The 17526-nt window shown below is 39.8% G+C and overlaps 1 protein-coding gene and 1 pseudogene across 1 annotated transcript in view; one reads left to right on the top strand and one right to left on the bottom strand.

Annotated features, from left to right (window-relative positions):
* Positions 1–17526, top strand: part of Pkhd1 (PKHD1 ciliary IPT domain containing fibrocystin/polyductin) — a 563112-nt gene that overhangs the window by 389858 nt on the left and 155728 nt on the right. Inside the window, exons 56-60 of the mRNA XM_008825215.3 lie at positions 5562–5716; positions 8379–8531; positions 12856–13731; positions 14445–14613; positions 15442–15599. Of these exons, the coding sequence (XP_008823437.1) occupies positions 5562–5716; positions 8379–8531; positions 12856–13731; positions 14445–14613; positions 15442–15599 (1511 nt within the window). The remainder of the gene's footprint in view (positions 1–5561; positions 5717–8378; positions 8532–12855; positions 13732–14444; positions 14614–15441; positions 15600–17526) is intronic.
* Positions 6145–6477, bottom strand: LOC108490300 (annotated as a pseudogene).

Below are 17526 nucleotides of genomic sequence, written 5' to 3' on the forward strand. Positions count from 1 at the left end.
GCTTTTGTCTTCAGGAGTTCCCACAGAGGCCCAAGTCAGATGAGGATCAGATGCTCTCAGTCTTTCTCCTAAGGCCTGGATCCCTCCAGGAAAGATTTTGGCCTCAGGAATTTGGGGGTTGGACTGGCCTGGGACCCGGGCCCAGGAAAGATGCTGGTCTAGGGAAGGTGGTGGCCATGCCATCCAGAGATGCAAAGGAAGATGGGGGTGGGAGGCAGCCCCAAGGGCCCCTGGGGACTGCCTGAGGAGCTGGGTTGGTCTGGATGCAAAGGATCAGGAAGAGGAAAGTTCATCCCCAGTGTTCAGGAAAGAGGCTGGGGGTGTTGCAGGACCAGGGAAGTAGAGGGAGGTGAGGGCGGGGCCAGGACCAGAAGCGGTGCTCCTGGGGCCCAAGAAACGCACTGAGTTGCTCTGGGTGAGAAGGGTCAGGAAGCAGTATTTGTTCCCCAGGTGTCTGGGGCCCCAAGTCTAGGAATGGCACCGGGCCCAAACTAGGAGTATAGAACGGCGGGGAGGATGGAATGGTGAATGTGGCTTAGGGAGTCCTGGCACGGAGGGCTGCGCTATAGACTTACCCCAAGAGGTCTGAGGATAGTAGTGCAGGCTCAGAATTGAATAAGTATTTTATGAAAGAGTGACCATTGTTTTCCCCTGAACTCAGTTGGATATTAGTACCAAAATATAAGAAATTGTCTTGACATTTTTTTCCTACAGGAAAAAATATCTTTCAAGAGCCTGTGAATATTCATGCTTTACTTCTCTTTTCATATACCCAGTTAGTTTGTAAACATATTTTTGATTTGTTGACTGATTAAGTGATTATTTTAGGTATTCTTTCCTTAGAATAACAAGAAAGGCTCTCCTCCTTCCTACAGCTATAGGACTCGTTATTATTACACAGAAGCCTAGAATGCAGCTGGGAATTCTTAATCCCAGGGTCATTAAATCCAGGTGTCTTGAACTCTTTGTAAGGTAGCTATAATGTTGAAAGACTGATGCTAAAACCATCAGTGTTGAAATTCAAGGAAAACTGACTCCTCTCTAGCTGTTCTAACTAGGTTACTGATCCAGTAACCAGAATTTTTTCTAATGTTACTGCTGGTGTGGTGTGGGCACAGACATGGCGGGGCTGTCATTCTTGTGTATTTGTGAACTGCTCTTACAGCAGACTGAATTCTGTGAGCCTGTTATGTTTTGGAAATCTTAATACAAATGGTCTAATTGAACTTATTCATGTTTTTATTTTTTAAAAGATTTGGAATAGCCGGGTGTGGTGGCACATACCTGTAGTCCCAGCACTTGGGAGGCAGAAGCAGGCAGATCTCTGTGAGTTCAAGGCCAGCCTGGTCTACATAATGAGTTCCAGGACAGCTCTGAGGCTACAGGGAGACCCTGCTTCAAAAAGACCGAAAAAAAAAAAAAGATTTGGAATAATAAATTCCACAATTATTTTTATTCCTCCTTAGCCCATCACTGCATGCTATGGGGTATTTGTAGCTACATGGTCACATTTTCATTAAACAACAGACAATAGCCACAGAATTTAAGAACAGAAAACAAGTCTGAAAGCTCTAGTATTTAGTATGTCAAATCTTTGGTGGCACAGAAAGGGTTGAGCATCCTTCTGGAAGACTTACTGAAGCAATGTAAGTGGAGTCTGTTCTTTTTAAAATGAATGTACTACTGGGAGAGCAAGCAGGTCCATTTGGCTGGAGGGACCATGGAAAGAAGTCATGAGTAGTGTTCATTTTTCTCAAAGCTCACTTTAGAGTTTACGTGGTATTATATAGTCTGTGAATTTTGATAAATATATATAATGACATATATTCACCTTTATACACTGCTTCAAAATCATGACCCTCTCTCTCTGACTTATAGGAAACTTTTCAGACTATTATGGTGATCTATTATCTAAAGGGCTTCATTAAAATGTTTTTAAAAGTGAGAAGATTGTCTAGGTAATATAGGTTATGATTAATGGCTGTGTACTTCAATTATACCACTAATTGACTTTGATGTGACTTTAAACTGACAGATTTTCCTTCTTTCCTCTCTCCCTTTGCCCTCCCCCTCTCATCCTGTCCCTTCCCTTCCTTTCTTTATCCTTTCTCTCCCCTCCCCTCCCCTTCCACTTCCTCTTCGACTTTATTTTCCCTCCCCTTCCTTCCCTTCCGTTTTTGGGATGCTAAGGATCAAACCCCAGGTCGTGTCCTATAAGGCAGACACTCTTATCACTGAGCTATTATTTTGTTGAAAATAGTTTTCTTACTGTAATATACTACCTGCTAAATTAAAAAATATAATCCTAAGTGAAAAATCACTAATAAACTGCCTATGTCTGGGCTAACATTTTAGCAGGCATTCTTTTTCTCTGCTATTTGTATGCATAAATTATTTTTACTTTTAAATTGAGGTATATGATGAAATTCTTTGTAATTCAATTTCGCTCTCTTATGTACTTTTAGAATGAGTGCTCCAGTTTCCTATTGCCTTTTGTTTCCATGGTTTTGTTGTTATTTCATGGGTTACAATGTTATAGTTGTGAAGTGTGAGGATATTGAATTTTCATTGCAGCCTTAACAGTCAAAGAATGGAGAATGGTGATGCCATTCAGTAGAAATAATTCTGAGCTGGCTCCGGGATCATTCTTTGTCAACTTAATCTGGTACCACTTGGTTGCCTGCTCTTGAGATTTACTGTTTAATCTCATTGTTCATTTGCAGAGTTTCATTTTGTTTTGTTTGTATTTTGAGACACGTTCTCAGGTAGCACAGGATGGCTTAAAAATATTTATTCATGGGAGCTAGAGAGATGGCTTAGCGGTTAAGAACACTGGTTGTGGGGCTGGGAAAAATGGCTCAGTGTTTAAGAGCACTGACTGTTCTTGCAGAGAAACCAGGTGCGATTCCCAGCACCCACATGGTGGATACGAACCGTTCTTAACTCCAGTACCAGGGGAATCCAAAGCCCTCTTCGGACCGCTACAGCATTTCACGAAACAGGAGCACTCACATACATGCAGGCAATACACTCATACACATAAAATAAAAAAAAATAAATAAATAAAATGTTTTTAAAAAAGTGGTTGTTCTTGCAGAAGACCCAAGTTCAAATCCCAGCACCAACATGGCGGCTAATAACCACCCATGACTCCAGTTCCAGGGGATCCAATACCCTCTTTTGACCTCTGCGGGCATTACATGACATGGTTTCACTTATGCCCAGGCAATACACATAAAATAAAATAACAAATAAAATATTTTTAAACAACTGGTCCTTGGGGTTAGAGAGGCGGTTCACAGGTTAAGGTCACTGGCTGCTCTTGCAAACAACCCAGGTTCAGTTCTCAGTATCCACATGGCAGCTAACAAACCATCCTTAACTCCAGTTCCAAGGGATCTGACTCCCTCTTCTGGCCACTGTGGGCATTACATGTGTGTGATGCGCTTATGTACATGCAGGCAACACACTCATACACATAAAACAATAAATAGGAGCTAGAGAGATGGCTCAGAGGTTAAGAACACTGACTGTTCTTGCAGAAGACCCAGGTTCGAATCCCAGCACCCACAAGGCAGCTAACAACTGTCCATAACTCTAGTTCCAGGAGTTCTGACAGCCTCTTCTGACCTCCATGGGCATTGAAGGATATGGGTGCACTTACCTACATGCAGGCAATACACACATACACATAAAAATAATAAATAAAATTTTTTAAAAGTTTAAAAAAATAAAAAATATTTATGTAGCTGAAGATGACCTTGAACTTCTCATTCTCCTGCCTCCACTTCCCTAATGTTGAGATTACAGACATATACCACCAAACCCAGCTCTTGAGATTCAGAGGATTAAAGTTTGGGCTTGATGCATGCTAGGCAAACACTATTATTTGAACGACTATTATTATATTGAGGCCCTCAGACATCATCTGCCTTTAAACTAGCATTTGTTCTAGTATTCTGTAACTGAGCACTTCCTAGCAAGTCAAGGCAAGTCAAGAATGTTACCACTAAGACTCTAAATTCTTTCATGAAATTTGGATCAATTTAGAGTAGCCTCTTTCTCTTTTGTGCTTCTAACTATATTTAAAAACTTGAATACATTTCAGCCTTTAGTTCCTATCACACCCAATAGTCTCTAAATTGTTTTGTAGGAAACATCTAGGTTATCCCTTTTGGACACAAGTGACCTGTATTTTGTTAGATCTAGATATACATGTTATTTGTTGTGCCTCCAGGATCTATAATATCTGTCACTTATCAGAGGCCCTATCAATGTAGTTTGCATGACTGATGGCTTGTAAAGTCCCCTGTTGCCTGAATGAGTGTTTGCCAATAGTAAACAATTTATTGTCAATTTAGCTAAGTTTTGGGAATTGGTTAAGAGGCTGAAGGGCAATAAGTTGAACTTGTACCATTTAAATGAATGGGGACTATGAACGGCAAGAAAATCAGTCATTCACTAGTAAAAACCAGGCGGCAGTGACAGACTGAACAGAGAAGCAATTTAATGTGAGTTTAAACAAAGGGACAAAACCTTCATTGATTCACAGAGGTATGAAAGCACAATGCTTGGAACAGAGCACGTTGCAGGAATACACAGCCTTTACTCCACACAATCCTATTCAGGTGTTGGGGGTAGGGTGGATTTACACACTCAACTGCTTCGCTGTCTTCACTGAAGCTACAGGAAAAAGTTAAACAGTATCTCAAGGTTGCACAGGTGGGGACTGGCACTTTAAAGATTCAAATTTGTTCCTGTCTGACCAGAAAGATATTAGGCTTTCTGTATACATTGTCCAAAAATGGCAAAAATAGCCTCAGAAAAATTGAGAAGAGACCTCTTTGGAAATATCTTTATCGTTCAAGTTGTTTCCCTGTCAAACAGGAAGACAGCTCTTGCGGAAACCATGTGAAGACATATTCACTGATCACTGCCAAGTTTTCTGCTTCTCATTCCTTTGTAGTTTATGGCCGCAAAATCTTTGCTTTCAGTGTCACTCATATGTTTGCAAGCCAGAATGCAGACTCTACTAACATTCATTTTGTGTTTCTCTGTGTGTGTGTATGTATGTGTGTGTGTGTGTGTATACATGTGTGTATGCTGGTGCATATATGTGTGCATTTACATGAGGAGGGTCGAGGACAATCTTGAATGTTGCTCTTCAGACACTATCTTTTTCTTTTTCTTTCTTTCTTTTTCTTTTTATTTGAGACAGGGCCTCTCATTGACCTAGTCCTTCCCAAATAGACCAGGCTAGCTGGCCACTCCCAGCTGTCTCCACCTCTAGTGCTGGGTTTACAAGCACTGCTTGGCTTTTTAAATGTGTTCTGGGGATCCAACTCAGGTCCTCATGCTTACAAAGCAAGCAGTTTATCAATTGAGCTATTTCCCCAGTGTGAAGCATTCAATTTTTGACAAAAGCTGTTTCTTGTTCTTTCTCTTTCAGTTTCCATGATGGGATTTGCTGGTTTTGTGGAAATTGCTTTCTTTCTCTGGGGTTAGTTGATGATTTCTGTTGCTTTCTTAGTATATTTGACACCCCCTTTATGCTATTACAGAATTATAGTAGAAGATGCAGTGGACTGGCAACCCCATGACAGAATTATCCTCGGCTCTTCTTCTTATGAGCCCCATGAAGCAGAGATTCTTACTGTGAAGGAAGTCAAGGGCCACCACATCCAAATCCATGAACGTCTTAAATACCGACACATTGGTAAGGCTTTGGTTTGCTGGTGAAAGGAAACAGATTCACCATGAAGGTTCTGCTCGACCGCCTGCTCAGGGATCTTGCATTTGATTGACATTAGAAACAAAAGGGTCCTACTTTATTGCTGCCCTGTTCTTGTCTTTACAACTTTGTCTCCTTCCTTCCCTCCCTCCCTCCCTCCCTCACTATTTTGCCCAGGCTGGTCTGGTTTATTTGAGACAAGGTACTCTTGCCTCAAACTCATGATCCTTCTTCCTTACCTCTTCAGTGCTGAGATTAGAGCTGTGTGTGTGTGTGTGTGTGTGTGCGTGTGTGTGTGTGTGTGTGTGTGTGGTGTGTTTGTGTGTGTGTGTACCTTATTGCTTATTTAATGTTTTTATTTCTTAATTTTTTTTTTACACAAATCCACTTTTCTTTATTTACATTCCATTAGTTTAAATCTGTGAGGGGTACAGCATCACTCGGATTCTGTGTCTAATGGCCTTTGCAGGAAGAGTGCTTTGGAATTTGGCATGAACCATGCCACTGTTTCCGTGCGCCCGGGTTACCTTTCCCCAGATCACTCTGGTTTTGTTTGGTTTGCCACCAGGAGTCACTGTGTTGTTTTTTGCTTTATACATGTAAGCACATCTCTTGCCTAAATGGAATTCGGTTTCATCTTGGGTATAAACACCTTCAATTTTAAGAAGAACTGTATGCGCTCATTGGTTCTGAAGACCTCTCTTGTAGCCAGCAAAAGTGGCCTTGCATCACAGCCTTCTAGACATATTTGCCTTTTACAAGTACTGTTCTCAGCAGGCCTTCACCAGCGCCAAGATGGCGGAAAGAGCTATTTCTTAATTTTTAAAATTTTATGTATATGAGTGTTTTTCCTGCATGTGTGTAAATGTACCACAGCCTACAATGCCTGCAGAAGTCCAGAAGAGGGTGTCAGATCCCCTGGAACTGAAGTTACAAATGTTTCTTAGCCACCATGTGAGTGCTGGGAAAGAGCAATGATCTTAATTGATGAGACATCTCTATAGCCCCTGTATTGTTTATTTTAAGTAATATTTACATGTGAAAGACATTTTAAAATTCATGATGGCAAGTCTAAGAGAAAGAGGGTGGAAAGTTTTCAAAAATCAGTGAATAGTTTGGAGGCTAAACTAGAATAAAACACTTGTACACTTAGTGTCACCCAGTCATTTCATGGCACATTGAATCTTACAGTCCCTTAAAATACACGTTTTTATAATCACTTTACATTGAAATATATCCATCTTCACACAAAATATATTTTATATATCAACTACTACTACTACTCATACTATGGTCAAAAAAAGGAACAGAAAAAAGAATGACTCCAGTACCTTCTTGTAAAAACAGGTAAATAAATAATTTACACTCATTATACAATAGTAATATACTGTATATAAATAGTACAATTAACAATAATAATCTTCCTGGCTTGTGTAATAAATAAATTTAATTCAGGAGGTAGAACAAATGACATGTACAAAATAAAAGAACTAGAGAATATTTTTTATATCTGATATATGGGAAGGAAGTACATATTTTAAACAACACTCTCTAGAGAATCCACAACGTGTGTCTATGGTTTATCTTTTCTGAAACATCACAGTGGATGATAGATCTCAGTTGCCTTGACCCTGGAACATAAAAGGAAGTCATCTGTATGACTGATGACAGTGCCATCATATATATGTACAGTGTGTCCTTGAAGGGGACTGGAAATAGGCTGCAATAATGTAGTCTCTCAGCAAGGCTGAGGAGGAGGAGGCATTAAGATATCCAAGAAGAAAAGTTACTTCTCAGTCATAGATTCAAGGATGATCCTCCCTCTGTCCGTCCATCTATTCATCCATCCATCCATCCCTATTTCTATCTCCTTCTGTCACTATTGTTGAGACTGAGTTTTTCTATGCTACTCAGGCAGGTCTTAAATCCCTCGGTTCCAGTTACCCTCTTGCCTCAGTCTACTGATTAGTTAGGGTTATAGGTATGTCACCATTTCTAGCTTGATTTTCTGTCTTAAAAAAAATGGCAGAGTAAAGAAAATCTTTCTCAACACTTTCAGTAGGAGCCATTGTAAAATATCAGTGGAAACAGGGAACTGACTGGGCTCTTCCTTCCCCCTTCTCTGGTTTAGGTGGTAGAGAGCAGAAAACTCAGCAGGAGAGAGGACTGTGCAGCTCGGCACTGTTCACTCCTATTCCTTTTACTCTCCAACACATGGTGTACACTGCCTCTGCCTCTTCTGTCCTGGGATTCCTTACTTTCATGATAGAGGCCTATGGACAATGTGCAAGCAAATGCCACAGCTTCACATTGATGCACTTAAGGAAGGAGGTTGGGGACCCCACTAATTGAACAGGTCTGCACTGAAGTCTCTTCACCAGTGGCCTTTCCTTGTACCCAGAGTTATTGAGAAGAAATGAATTCTTGCTCACATACTCCCTTTGATCCCAAAGAGGGACAAGTAAACAGGTTTTTCATTTCTCAGCTGACATTTGTGGAGTATGCCTGAGGAAAAGCTGACCTTCATGATGGGAGGACTTCTAACAGGCGAGAAACATTTTCATTTGTGAGATATGCTGGGTCTCCAGCTGGCATTTTCCAGAATAGCTTGTTAAAGGTTGTTTTCCCCTGACTGCCACTGCTCTAGGAAGTGCCCATGTCATGGAGGATGGTCAACACATTCCTTTGGCTGCTGAGGTTGGAGTTTTGACCAGAAACATTCAAATTCAGCCTGATATATCATGTAGAGGGAGACTCCTTGTGGGGTCCTTCAGGAAATCTACCAGAGAAGAGTTTTCAGGTAAGCAAAGTAATATTTTAAGTTACTAAGCATAACTAATTCTGGACTATTCATGTGGGAGCCTCAGAAATTCCTATTGTGAGAATTTTCACTATAATGAAAAGTGTTTGAATTAGGTGCTTTGAATTCCTTTGTGCTCCAGGAAGCTGTGAATTTTCAACTCTAATCTGTGCTTGATTATCAGCGTGAAGTTAAAATAATATATTAGTGATCATTGAATATGCATATTTTTACCCAAAAGAAAATACCTTCAGCAGATGTGAAATTTCTTCCACTTTGAAATGACAGATGATTTAATGACCATTCAAATCTTACCTTTCTTGAATTTCTATTACTTTTCCCCAGTAGCATGCAATATCTGATGACAGACATGAGCTCATGCTATAAATTAATATCAAAAATTTTAAATAAAGTCATTTCCATATTTTAGACAGCTTTAAGGATAAATTCAATATTTCTTAAGGATCAATTCAGTTATACTGTAGCCCTTTTAGAATCTTGGATAATTGTTTGGTGGAGACCTTATATTTCAAACTTATGATATGGAGATATTATTCCAAAGTTGCTCCCTAATTGAATAGTTTGGAAAATAATGTCAGGATAGCTCCATCTTTGAAAGTCACATGTGCGTAAACACAATAAAGGCTCAAAGAAGAGCTGGAATAAAAGGTTCTAATTATTTTTCCAGTACAATTGGCGTGGAATATTTTCTTGGCATCACTTTTACTTACTTGGAAAACTTGATATTCAGAACTTAAATCAGAAGTTCATGATTTATATTACATAGTAAAGCCTCTCTGTCAACAGCATTTAGCTTCATAAGTTCTTGCCTAAGATGGGTTTGCTCTTTGTGGGGACAGGTGATGGTAGCTGGGGACATTTTTACTTATCATGACTTGGGGGACCTCCTGGTATATAGTCAGTGGGTAATAAATTTACAAGACAGCAACAAAGATGAAAGGGATTTTTGGCTTACAGTAGCAATAATACTGAGGTTGAACAGAAAGAATGAAAGTGTGGTATCTGGTCTTGCAGAAAGGAGATGGAGGTTATGAAGATGGAACATCACAAAGGGAAGTGCATGATGGGGACCCAGTTAAGGGAAAGTAGGTCAAGATGGACCATGGTCACTGGAACAAGACAGAAGGCCAAATCTTACAGTTGAGTGTGAGGCCAGGTGAAATCAATACTGACCCAATACTAAACCTCTGATGCTGCTGAACTAGAGTGTTTATAGTCATCCCTTGGGAAAGGAAGGAGAAATTATATTAAATCCTTCTATAGAATGGAGCTATACTGGTTTTCATTGGTTATTGTACATGGAAGTAAAATGATATTAAACAATTTGAATCTATAAATAATAAATACATATAAAATATTAAAATATGATTAAAGCAATACTGATGTGATATGCTGCCTGAGAGGCTAAAAGCACCATTCATAACAGAAAATAAGCTATTGATGTATAAACTTGCATTTTCATTTGCTGCTGTGATAAGACACCATGGCCAAGGCAACTTATAGAAGGAAGAGTTTATTTGGGCTTACAGTTGCGGAGGGATAGGAGTCCATCACGGTAGAACGGCATGGTGGCAGAGGTGGCCTGAGCACTCACATCTCAGTCACACACAGTAAGGAGAGAGCACCTGGAAGTGGAGCAAGGCTATGAGCTCTCAAAGCCCGCCCCCAGCATCATGCATCCTCCAGCTAGCCCACTCCTAGTAAAGGTTCCATGACCCTCCCTGAACAGTGCCACCAACTGACCAAATGTTTAAATACTTGAACCTATGGTGGGGGGACAAGTCTTATTCAAACCAGTAGGTAATGTTCATGTCAAAGTTCTGCAGATGGCAAGCTCAACAGACCTTTCAACTGTGTGTTACTGGTAAGGAATAACAACGGACAAATAGATTTTTAATGTTTAACACTGGATGATTTCCACAACGTTTACTAGAGCTTCCTCAACCAGTGTCAGTTAGAATGCTTTCTTATGTTGGAATCCTGTTGTCTGATCCCAGGAGATGGACGGAGTCTTTCATTTTCTCCTTCTCATAAGGATTGTCTCCTTCATAGCAGTTGATTTTCAAGGGTTCTGGTTTACTATCCGTGAAAAAGCAGTGGCGAGTTGAAGGAATTAGGCTGGTCTACCTTTGAGCTTTAAATAAACTGACTAAAACACAGTGACATTCAAACTTCAAATGACCAGCTTCTTCCACTTTTTATTAAAGAAATAATTTCATACCTTTGTCAATGCCTCTAAAATCACAATAAAAAAATAGAAAACAACAACTAGAAAAGAATAAAAGAAAGAATGAGTGACCAAATCATCAAGTTGTAACCTTCCTACCAAAAGATATACCACTATGGACAGGCATGTTGCTGTTGCCTGATTATCCTACTCCAGTGTGAAGTTTTCCTCCTGCTAGTGTGCCTGCACATAATTCATAGCACAGCTTCTCATTCATATGCCCAAGTTCAAGTCTTAGCTTGTTAGTCTACCCCGTTTATGCCCCCATTTCCATATCAGCAAAATGTGGGTAATAATTGTACCTGACTCATAGATCTTTGTGAAAATGAAAATTTTGTGTGTGTGTGTGTGTGTGTTAGAGCAGAGCTTGATACATAATCACTGTCATATGAAAGTTGGATGTTACACTTATTTTAACCATTGTTTATTCATAACCTATAATCGTATTGCTATTTGTACCAGAACTAAGCACACTAATTACTAATAACCCAAAATTTAAATCAATGTGCTGACTGAATTTTATATTGTAGTAATAGTATCAACTTAAGAAAGTGCAGCTAAACATGTGATGTATACCTGTAATCCTAGCACTTTGGAGGGATACCCAGGATGATTGTGAGGTTGAAGCTCTGCTTCTTAAATCAAACAAACTGGGCATGGCAACTCAGACCTATATCTGAGCTACTCAGGAACCTGAAGAAGGAGGATCACAAGTTCCAGGTCTTCTTGGGCAACTTTTCTGTTTCAAAAAGTAAGAAGAAGTTCTTAAAGGGCACATCTAGTGATAGAATACTTGCCTAGTATGCACAGGGCTTTAGGACAAATAATTAGTATAATAAAACAAAACAATCAAACAAAAAATTTAGTAAGTGTAAAGCCCTCAATGAGACTTAATAGTGTATTATCCTCTCCATCAAGATGTAGGGAATTTCATTGTTATGAAAATAGAGCAGGAACATAGTGCAGTTATGATAAAATATGAAAAGGATTCATCAGGACTTTTGTTTTCCTTTTGTCCTGGGGATTGAACCTAAGACTTCATATATGCTAGGCAAGCACTTTGCCACTAAGCTCTATGGCAAGTCTCCTTTTTAATTTTTATTTTGGACAGCATCTCAGTGAATTGCCCAGGTTGTCATTGAATTCACTCTGTAGCACAGGCAGGCCTTGAACATATGATCCTCCTGCCTAAGCCTCCAAAGTTGCTGGGATTATCCGCCTATATCAAGGATCCCATTTCATGAATGATATTAATAGTATATGATGGCTTTTCTCATATTCAAGAAGCTCACAGGTGGGGTTGGAAAGATGACTCAGTAATGAAGAGCACGGACTGCTTTTGCAGAGGACACAGGTTCGATTTCCAGCACCCACATAGTGGCTAACTGTCTATAACTCCAGTTCCAGGCCATCTGACGCTTTCTTCTGACCTCCGTGAGCCTTGCACAACACAGGCGCACTTACACACATCTAGGCAATGCACTCATACACATGAACTAAAAGTAATAAATAAAATATTAAAGAAGAAGCGCACAGAAATATATTTCTGTATATAAGTGATAGTAAATTTTGCACTTTTCCTTTTCTTAGAAAATCTTTGCAGTGTTTTTTAGAGTTGTCTGTTCTAGTCACTCATATAGTATCTCTGTGGGAGCGGTTACAGCTTGCTTATATGGGGTCCTTGAGATGGAGGGAGACTTGATTTTGAGGCAATTGGCCAGGGATTCGCATTCCCTTTATTCTTATCCTGGTCCTGGACTCAGTTCCCTAACAAATGCAACTGATCTGTCACCTAGTTGTCCCCCGCTCTGTAGCCTTGCTCTTTCCTGTCTTTCATCTTTGCACTTCTCATGTGACATCTAATTCTAGTCTACACATGACAGGTTTGTAGGCAAGAATGTGATATTTACAGTGATTCTATTTTGTTGATAAGAATTATTGGTGTGAAATATAATTCTGGTATTAAGCATAAAGTAGTGCATTCTAACTAAATATGTGCATATTCTGATGCCCTGAAGTAGTGTATTTTGCATTTTATGGGGAATAAGAAGCTGAATACATACATTTTGTTTGTAGGTGTTCTTCAACTTCTAAATGTAGAAATTCAGAATTTGGGGTCCCCACTGTATTCATCCATTGAATTCACTGATGTGTCACCTGGATCCTGGATAATATCTTCTACTGTGCACCAAAGCTGTGGTGGTGGCATCCATGTATTCTCCAGGCATGGAATCATTTTGAATGACAACATAGTGTTTGGCACAAGTGGCCATGGCATTGATCTGGAGGGTCAGACCTATTCTCTCACTAATAACCTTGTCATGCTGACAATGCAGTCAGCAAGCTCATCTTCTTGGGTGGCAGGAATCAAAGTGAACTGCGCAGAGGATATCAACCTCCATGGCAATGTGGTGGCAGGATCAGAGAGACTCGGCTTTCACATACGTGGCCATGGGTGTTCCCCTGAAGCACTTTGGTCTGACAATGTGGTCCACTCATGCCTTCATGGGATTCATCTCTACAAAGAACGTGAACCTAACAACTGTACTGGTATATCTGGCTTTCTGGCTTTTAAGAACTTTGACTATGGTGCCATGGTACAAACAGAGAACAGTGTGACGATGCAGAACATCACTCTGGTGGACAATGTTATTGGTCTTTTGGCAATTGTATGTGTATCTTCTACTCTGCTGAGCTCCATTGGAAATGTGCAGATTGTGCTTAAGGATTCAGTGATTGTGGCCACTAGCTCCTCTTTTGACTGTATTCTAGACAGGAAGAAACCTCAGTCAGCCAATTTGACCTCAACTGATAGACCACCTTCCAACCCTAGGGGAGGTCGAGTTGGTATTCTGTGGCCTGTTTTCACCTCAGAACCAAATCGATGGCCTCAGGAGCCATGGCACAAAGTGAGGAGTGGCTATTCGGTTTCAGGAATCATAAAACTTCAAGGTAAGATTCTGGGGTTTATCCAAGAATGTGTTCATGTACTCAAGCACAGAATTTTTACTAGTATTCTGAAATTATATGGACAACAAGATCCAGTGGGGTCTAGAGCTTGCCTGTCCAAATGAAATCCTACTGTTATCGCAAACTACAATTGTGTTTTCAGGACAGCAGGTGATTACTTACAGAAATTTCTACTTTATACTTGCTGGAGAGACTTCATAGCAATTATTTAACTCAATTATATATGATAACTCTCTTGGATAGAAGTTTTTTTCCTGTAATACATGAAGTAACAGGGATGCAGAAATTGCCTCATCTGGTCGGGTATAAAGTCAAAGCTTGGCTGTAACTTGGGCAGTTCATTTTCTACCAGACAATTTCTGTAGATTTTTACTCATTCCCCATTTGATTAGCCTATCTGGCAGTTGGTTTGAATTTTATACAAAATGAATGGATTTTCATCCAAGCTTTAATAAAACTGTTCTTATAAAGATTATACTATATTGGAATCCTCTTCTTTTGCACACACAATACAATATCTATATATTGTTCAGATATTTTCTTACCAAGATTTATATATGCTCCCGAGATTATCTTGGATAGCTTAAGGTGACTCCCAGATGTACATTATTAAAAGAATATTTAGCTGTGCAATCTCTGTTCGTGGTTGGTGGGTCACATGGTTCAATGTTATGATATATTATTTAAATTTTCAGATGTCACCTTTGCTGGATTTGAAAAGAGTTGTTATAGTGATGATCTGGATGTCTGCATTCTGCCCAATGAAGCTAGCACTGGAATCATGTACCCCATTACAGCTGAGAGAACCAGAATGCTAAAGATGAAAGACAAGAACAAATTCTACTTTCCTTTATCACACCCAAGGTACAACTTTTAGTACTGATAATGCACCATATTTATGAAGTATTTTTTAATTCTTCAAATCCTCAGATATTCAGAACATAGAACATCATCTTGGAAATAGAAATAAATTCTTGTAGAATGGATTGTACATTGATTTAATGCCCCCAAATTTTAACCCTCCTGTATTCATGCATGATTTTTAAAACATTTCTCAGCAAGAGATCTACACTATTTTTCTCCCTCTCTTAAATCGGGACTTCTGACACTTTAGACTCTGACTTTCTTTGGCTTTGGAAAGGTTGGAAGTGATTCAGTGACAGTGTGATATTTTTATTTATTTATTTATTTATTTATTTATTTATTGTGAGAGAGATTTTGGAGATACTTTCAAAATCACTGAAATCGAATCAACCTCAGTCTTAATTGTGAAGCACAAGGTCCGTGGTCTTCAGAAAGAGGACAGGGAGGTGGGGTGTCTTATAATAGGAGGAGCAAGTAGGAGGAGATGGTATCCACAGCTAGAAACCCCCAAGCTCAACAATGAGACACAGACCAGGTGTATTGACATTCAGACCAGGTGTAGCTACTGCTCTTGGACATATGATTTGAGAGTTTTAGTCAAGGATCTGCAAACTAAACATGGAATCTCTTTGCCTTAAAGAGTAGAAAACTTGGTTTTCTGGTGAGAGCTGCTGTCCATGTCATCCTTCTGAGGAGAGAGACGTGATCCTCATGAAGCAGAGGAGGAGAAACACAAGAGCACTCTTTACCCAAGATCTACTCTGCCCATGTGCTTTTTTCTTGATGCCCATCATGAAATGAGAGTGTTGCTTTTTGCTTTCTCCACAGGAAAGGCTTAGAGAGAATGATCTGCCCTGAATCTGACTGTGAAAGTCCAAGAAAATATCTCTTCACAGATCTGGATGGGAGAACTCTGGGTCTGCCTCCACCAGTTTCTGTGTTTCCATATATGGAGGCAGAATGGGCTGGATCCTTCTTCCGCTCAGGTCAGTTATGCCTACCAGAGTGCCTGTGGGAGAGAGCAGGCAGGTGAAGGATCTGGGCGGCTCTCTTGGGCTGTGGGAACAAAATATATGAGACAGGAACAGAAGTTAGGGTTGGAGTCTGTGCTAATGGGCTACAAAATCACATGTATGGTGGCAATACGGAGTCATTAAGAGAAAGATAGGCCAAGTCATAAAAATGCCAATATGGATGGGGGAGGTAGGGAAGAAAAGCCACCCCTTACTGAGAAACGATTGACAAGTGACAGATGCTAGGAGAGGGACTATCAGTTTTCATTAACGTTGTGACACTAGATAGATTGACCAGGCTCCAGGTGATGAACCCATACCAAAAAGCATTTAGAAGAACACAAATTAGACTCAATAGGCCTTTAAAACATAATAATAGATACTGGAGAGATGGCTCAGCAGCCAAGAACATTGGCTGCTCTTGTGGAAGACTGAGTTTCAAATTCCAACATCCACATGGCAGCTAACAACCATCTGTAACTACAGTTCCAGGGGATCCAATGCCCTCTTCTGTCCTCTGAAGGCACTGCATGACATGGATGCACTTACATACATGCAGGTATAACACTCATATACATAAAAAAGCTATAAAAATAAAAATAAAGTACATGAAGTTGGGAAGGTAGAAAGGTGAGGGTAGAGATGGAGATGGGGAAGGAGTTCTGAATACGATCAAAATATGTTATAGGAAATTATCAAAGTATAAATAAAATATTTAAAAAAAAGACATGGTGTGACTATTGTGACCTTTATGGATATTCATGTCTCTATCAAATGTATAGACAGATGACCAGTCTTGAGCTCAGAGCACAGTGGGAGAAGGAATCCTCTCATTCACCGGAGCCTCACACAAGGACATCTGTCAATCAGCTTCTAAATCTTTCTTTTCTTTTAGAACACAAACCTCACTCTGGAGGTGGTACAGTAAGTGCCATGAGGTTTGTCTCCCTAGCCTTCAACTGTCCCTCAAACTGTGCTGTGATCAAAACCCCTTCCTCCTATTTTTCTTTTCTTGCTTTTACAACCATAGCACCTTTGCATATTGGTTTCTGTAGCTGGGTCCTGGAGACATATTTCTTCTATCAGGAACATTGAATTCCCATTTGAACTGAGTTTGAATCTGTTTCAGGCAAACCTAAAGAATGCTTTGTGCTCTCTCTTCTTTTCAGATTCTTTTCTGGTCTCCCTTCTGAATGTATGACAGTCCTGTGACTAGATCCTCAGATGCTTTTCCTTCTTTCAAAAGGACCAAAATTGAAACACTACTCAATGCTATTTATGACTTGCAGTTTCTATCACTAGCTCAGGCTTGACCTTGAAATTTGTTCTGAATATCCAGCTGACTCTTCTGAGAAATATAGGCATCGTAGACTCAACACACCTCATATTCAATCAAGATCCCTATTGATCTTGCTTCTTCCATTTCTATATTCAACAATCTATTTTTTACTTAGTAGCTAGAATGATCATTTGAACTTCGTGGATTTTTACCTCCTCGGAAACAAACTCAAACCACAAACTTACCCCATGTATTTAGTTCCTAGCTGCTTTTCTGTACCTCCTGCAATTCCCATTTTGTGTGCCCATCTTTGTCTTTTACATTTAACACAGAAATTTTATCCTTACCGAGGACCCTTGGACAAACTACTTCCTGTGCTTGGAATATTTCATCAATAATTTGTTCATATAATAGACTTCTTTGGGAAGACATCCTTGATCTGTCATTTTAAATAAACTTGTGTAGGGACTTGGGATGCAGCTCAGATGGTAGAGTGCTTGTTCAGAATGCAAGAACCCCTAGGTTCAATCCTTAGTGCCATATAAACTGGGCATACACCACATAAATTGTAGGTGATGGTGGACACCTAAAATCAATTCAAAGTCATACTCAAAGTGAGCT

The sequence above is a fragment of the Nannospalax galili genome, unplaced genomic scaffold (genome assembly GCF_000622305.1).
Source record: "Nannospalax galili isolate Female #2095 unplaced genomic scaffold, S.galili_v1.0 scaffold329, whole genome shotgun sequence".
In the NCBI taxonomy this organism is placed as follows: Eukaryota; Metazoa; Chordata; class Mammalia; order Rodentia; family Spalacidae; genus Nannospalax; species Nannospalax galili.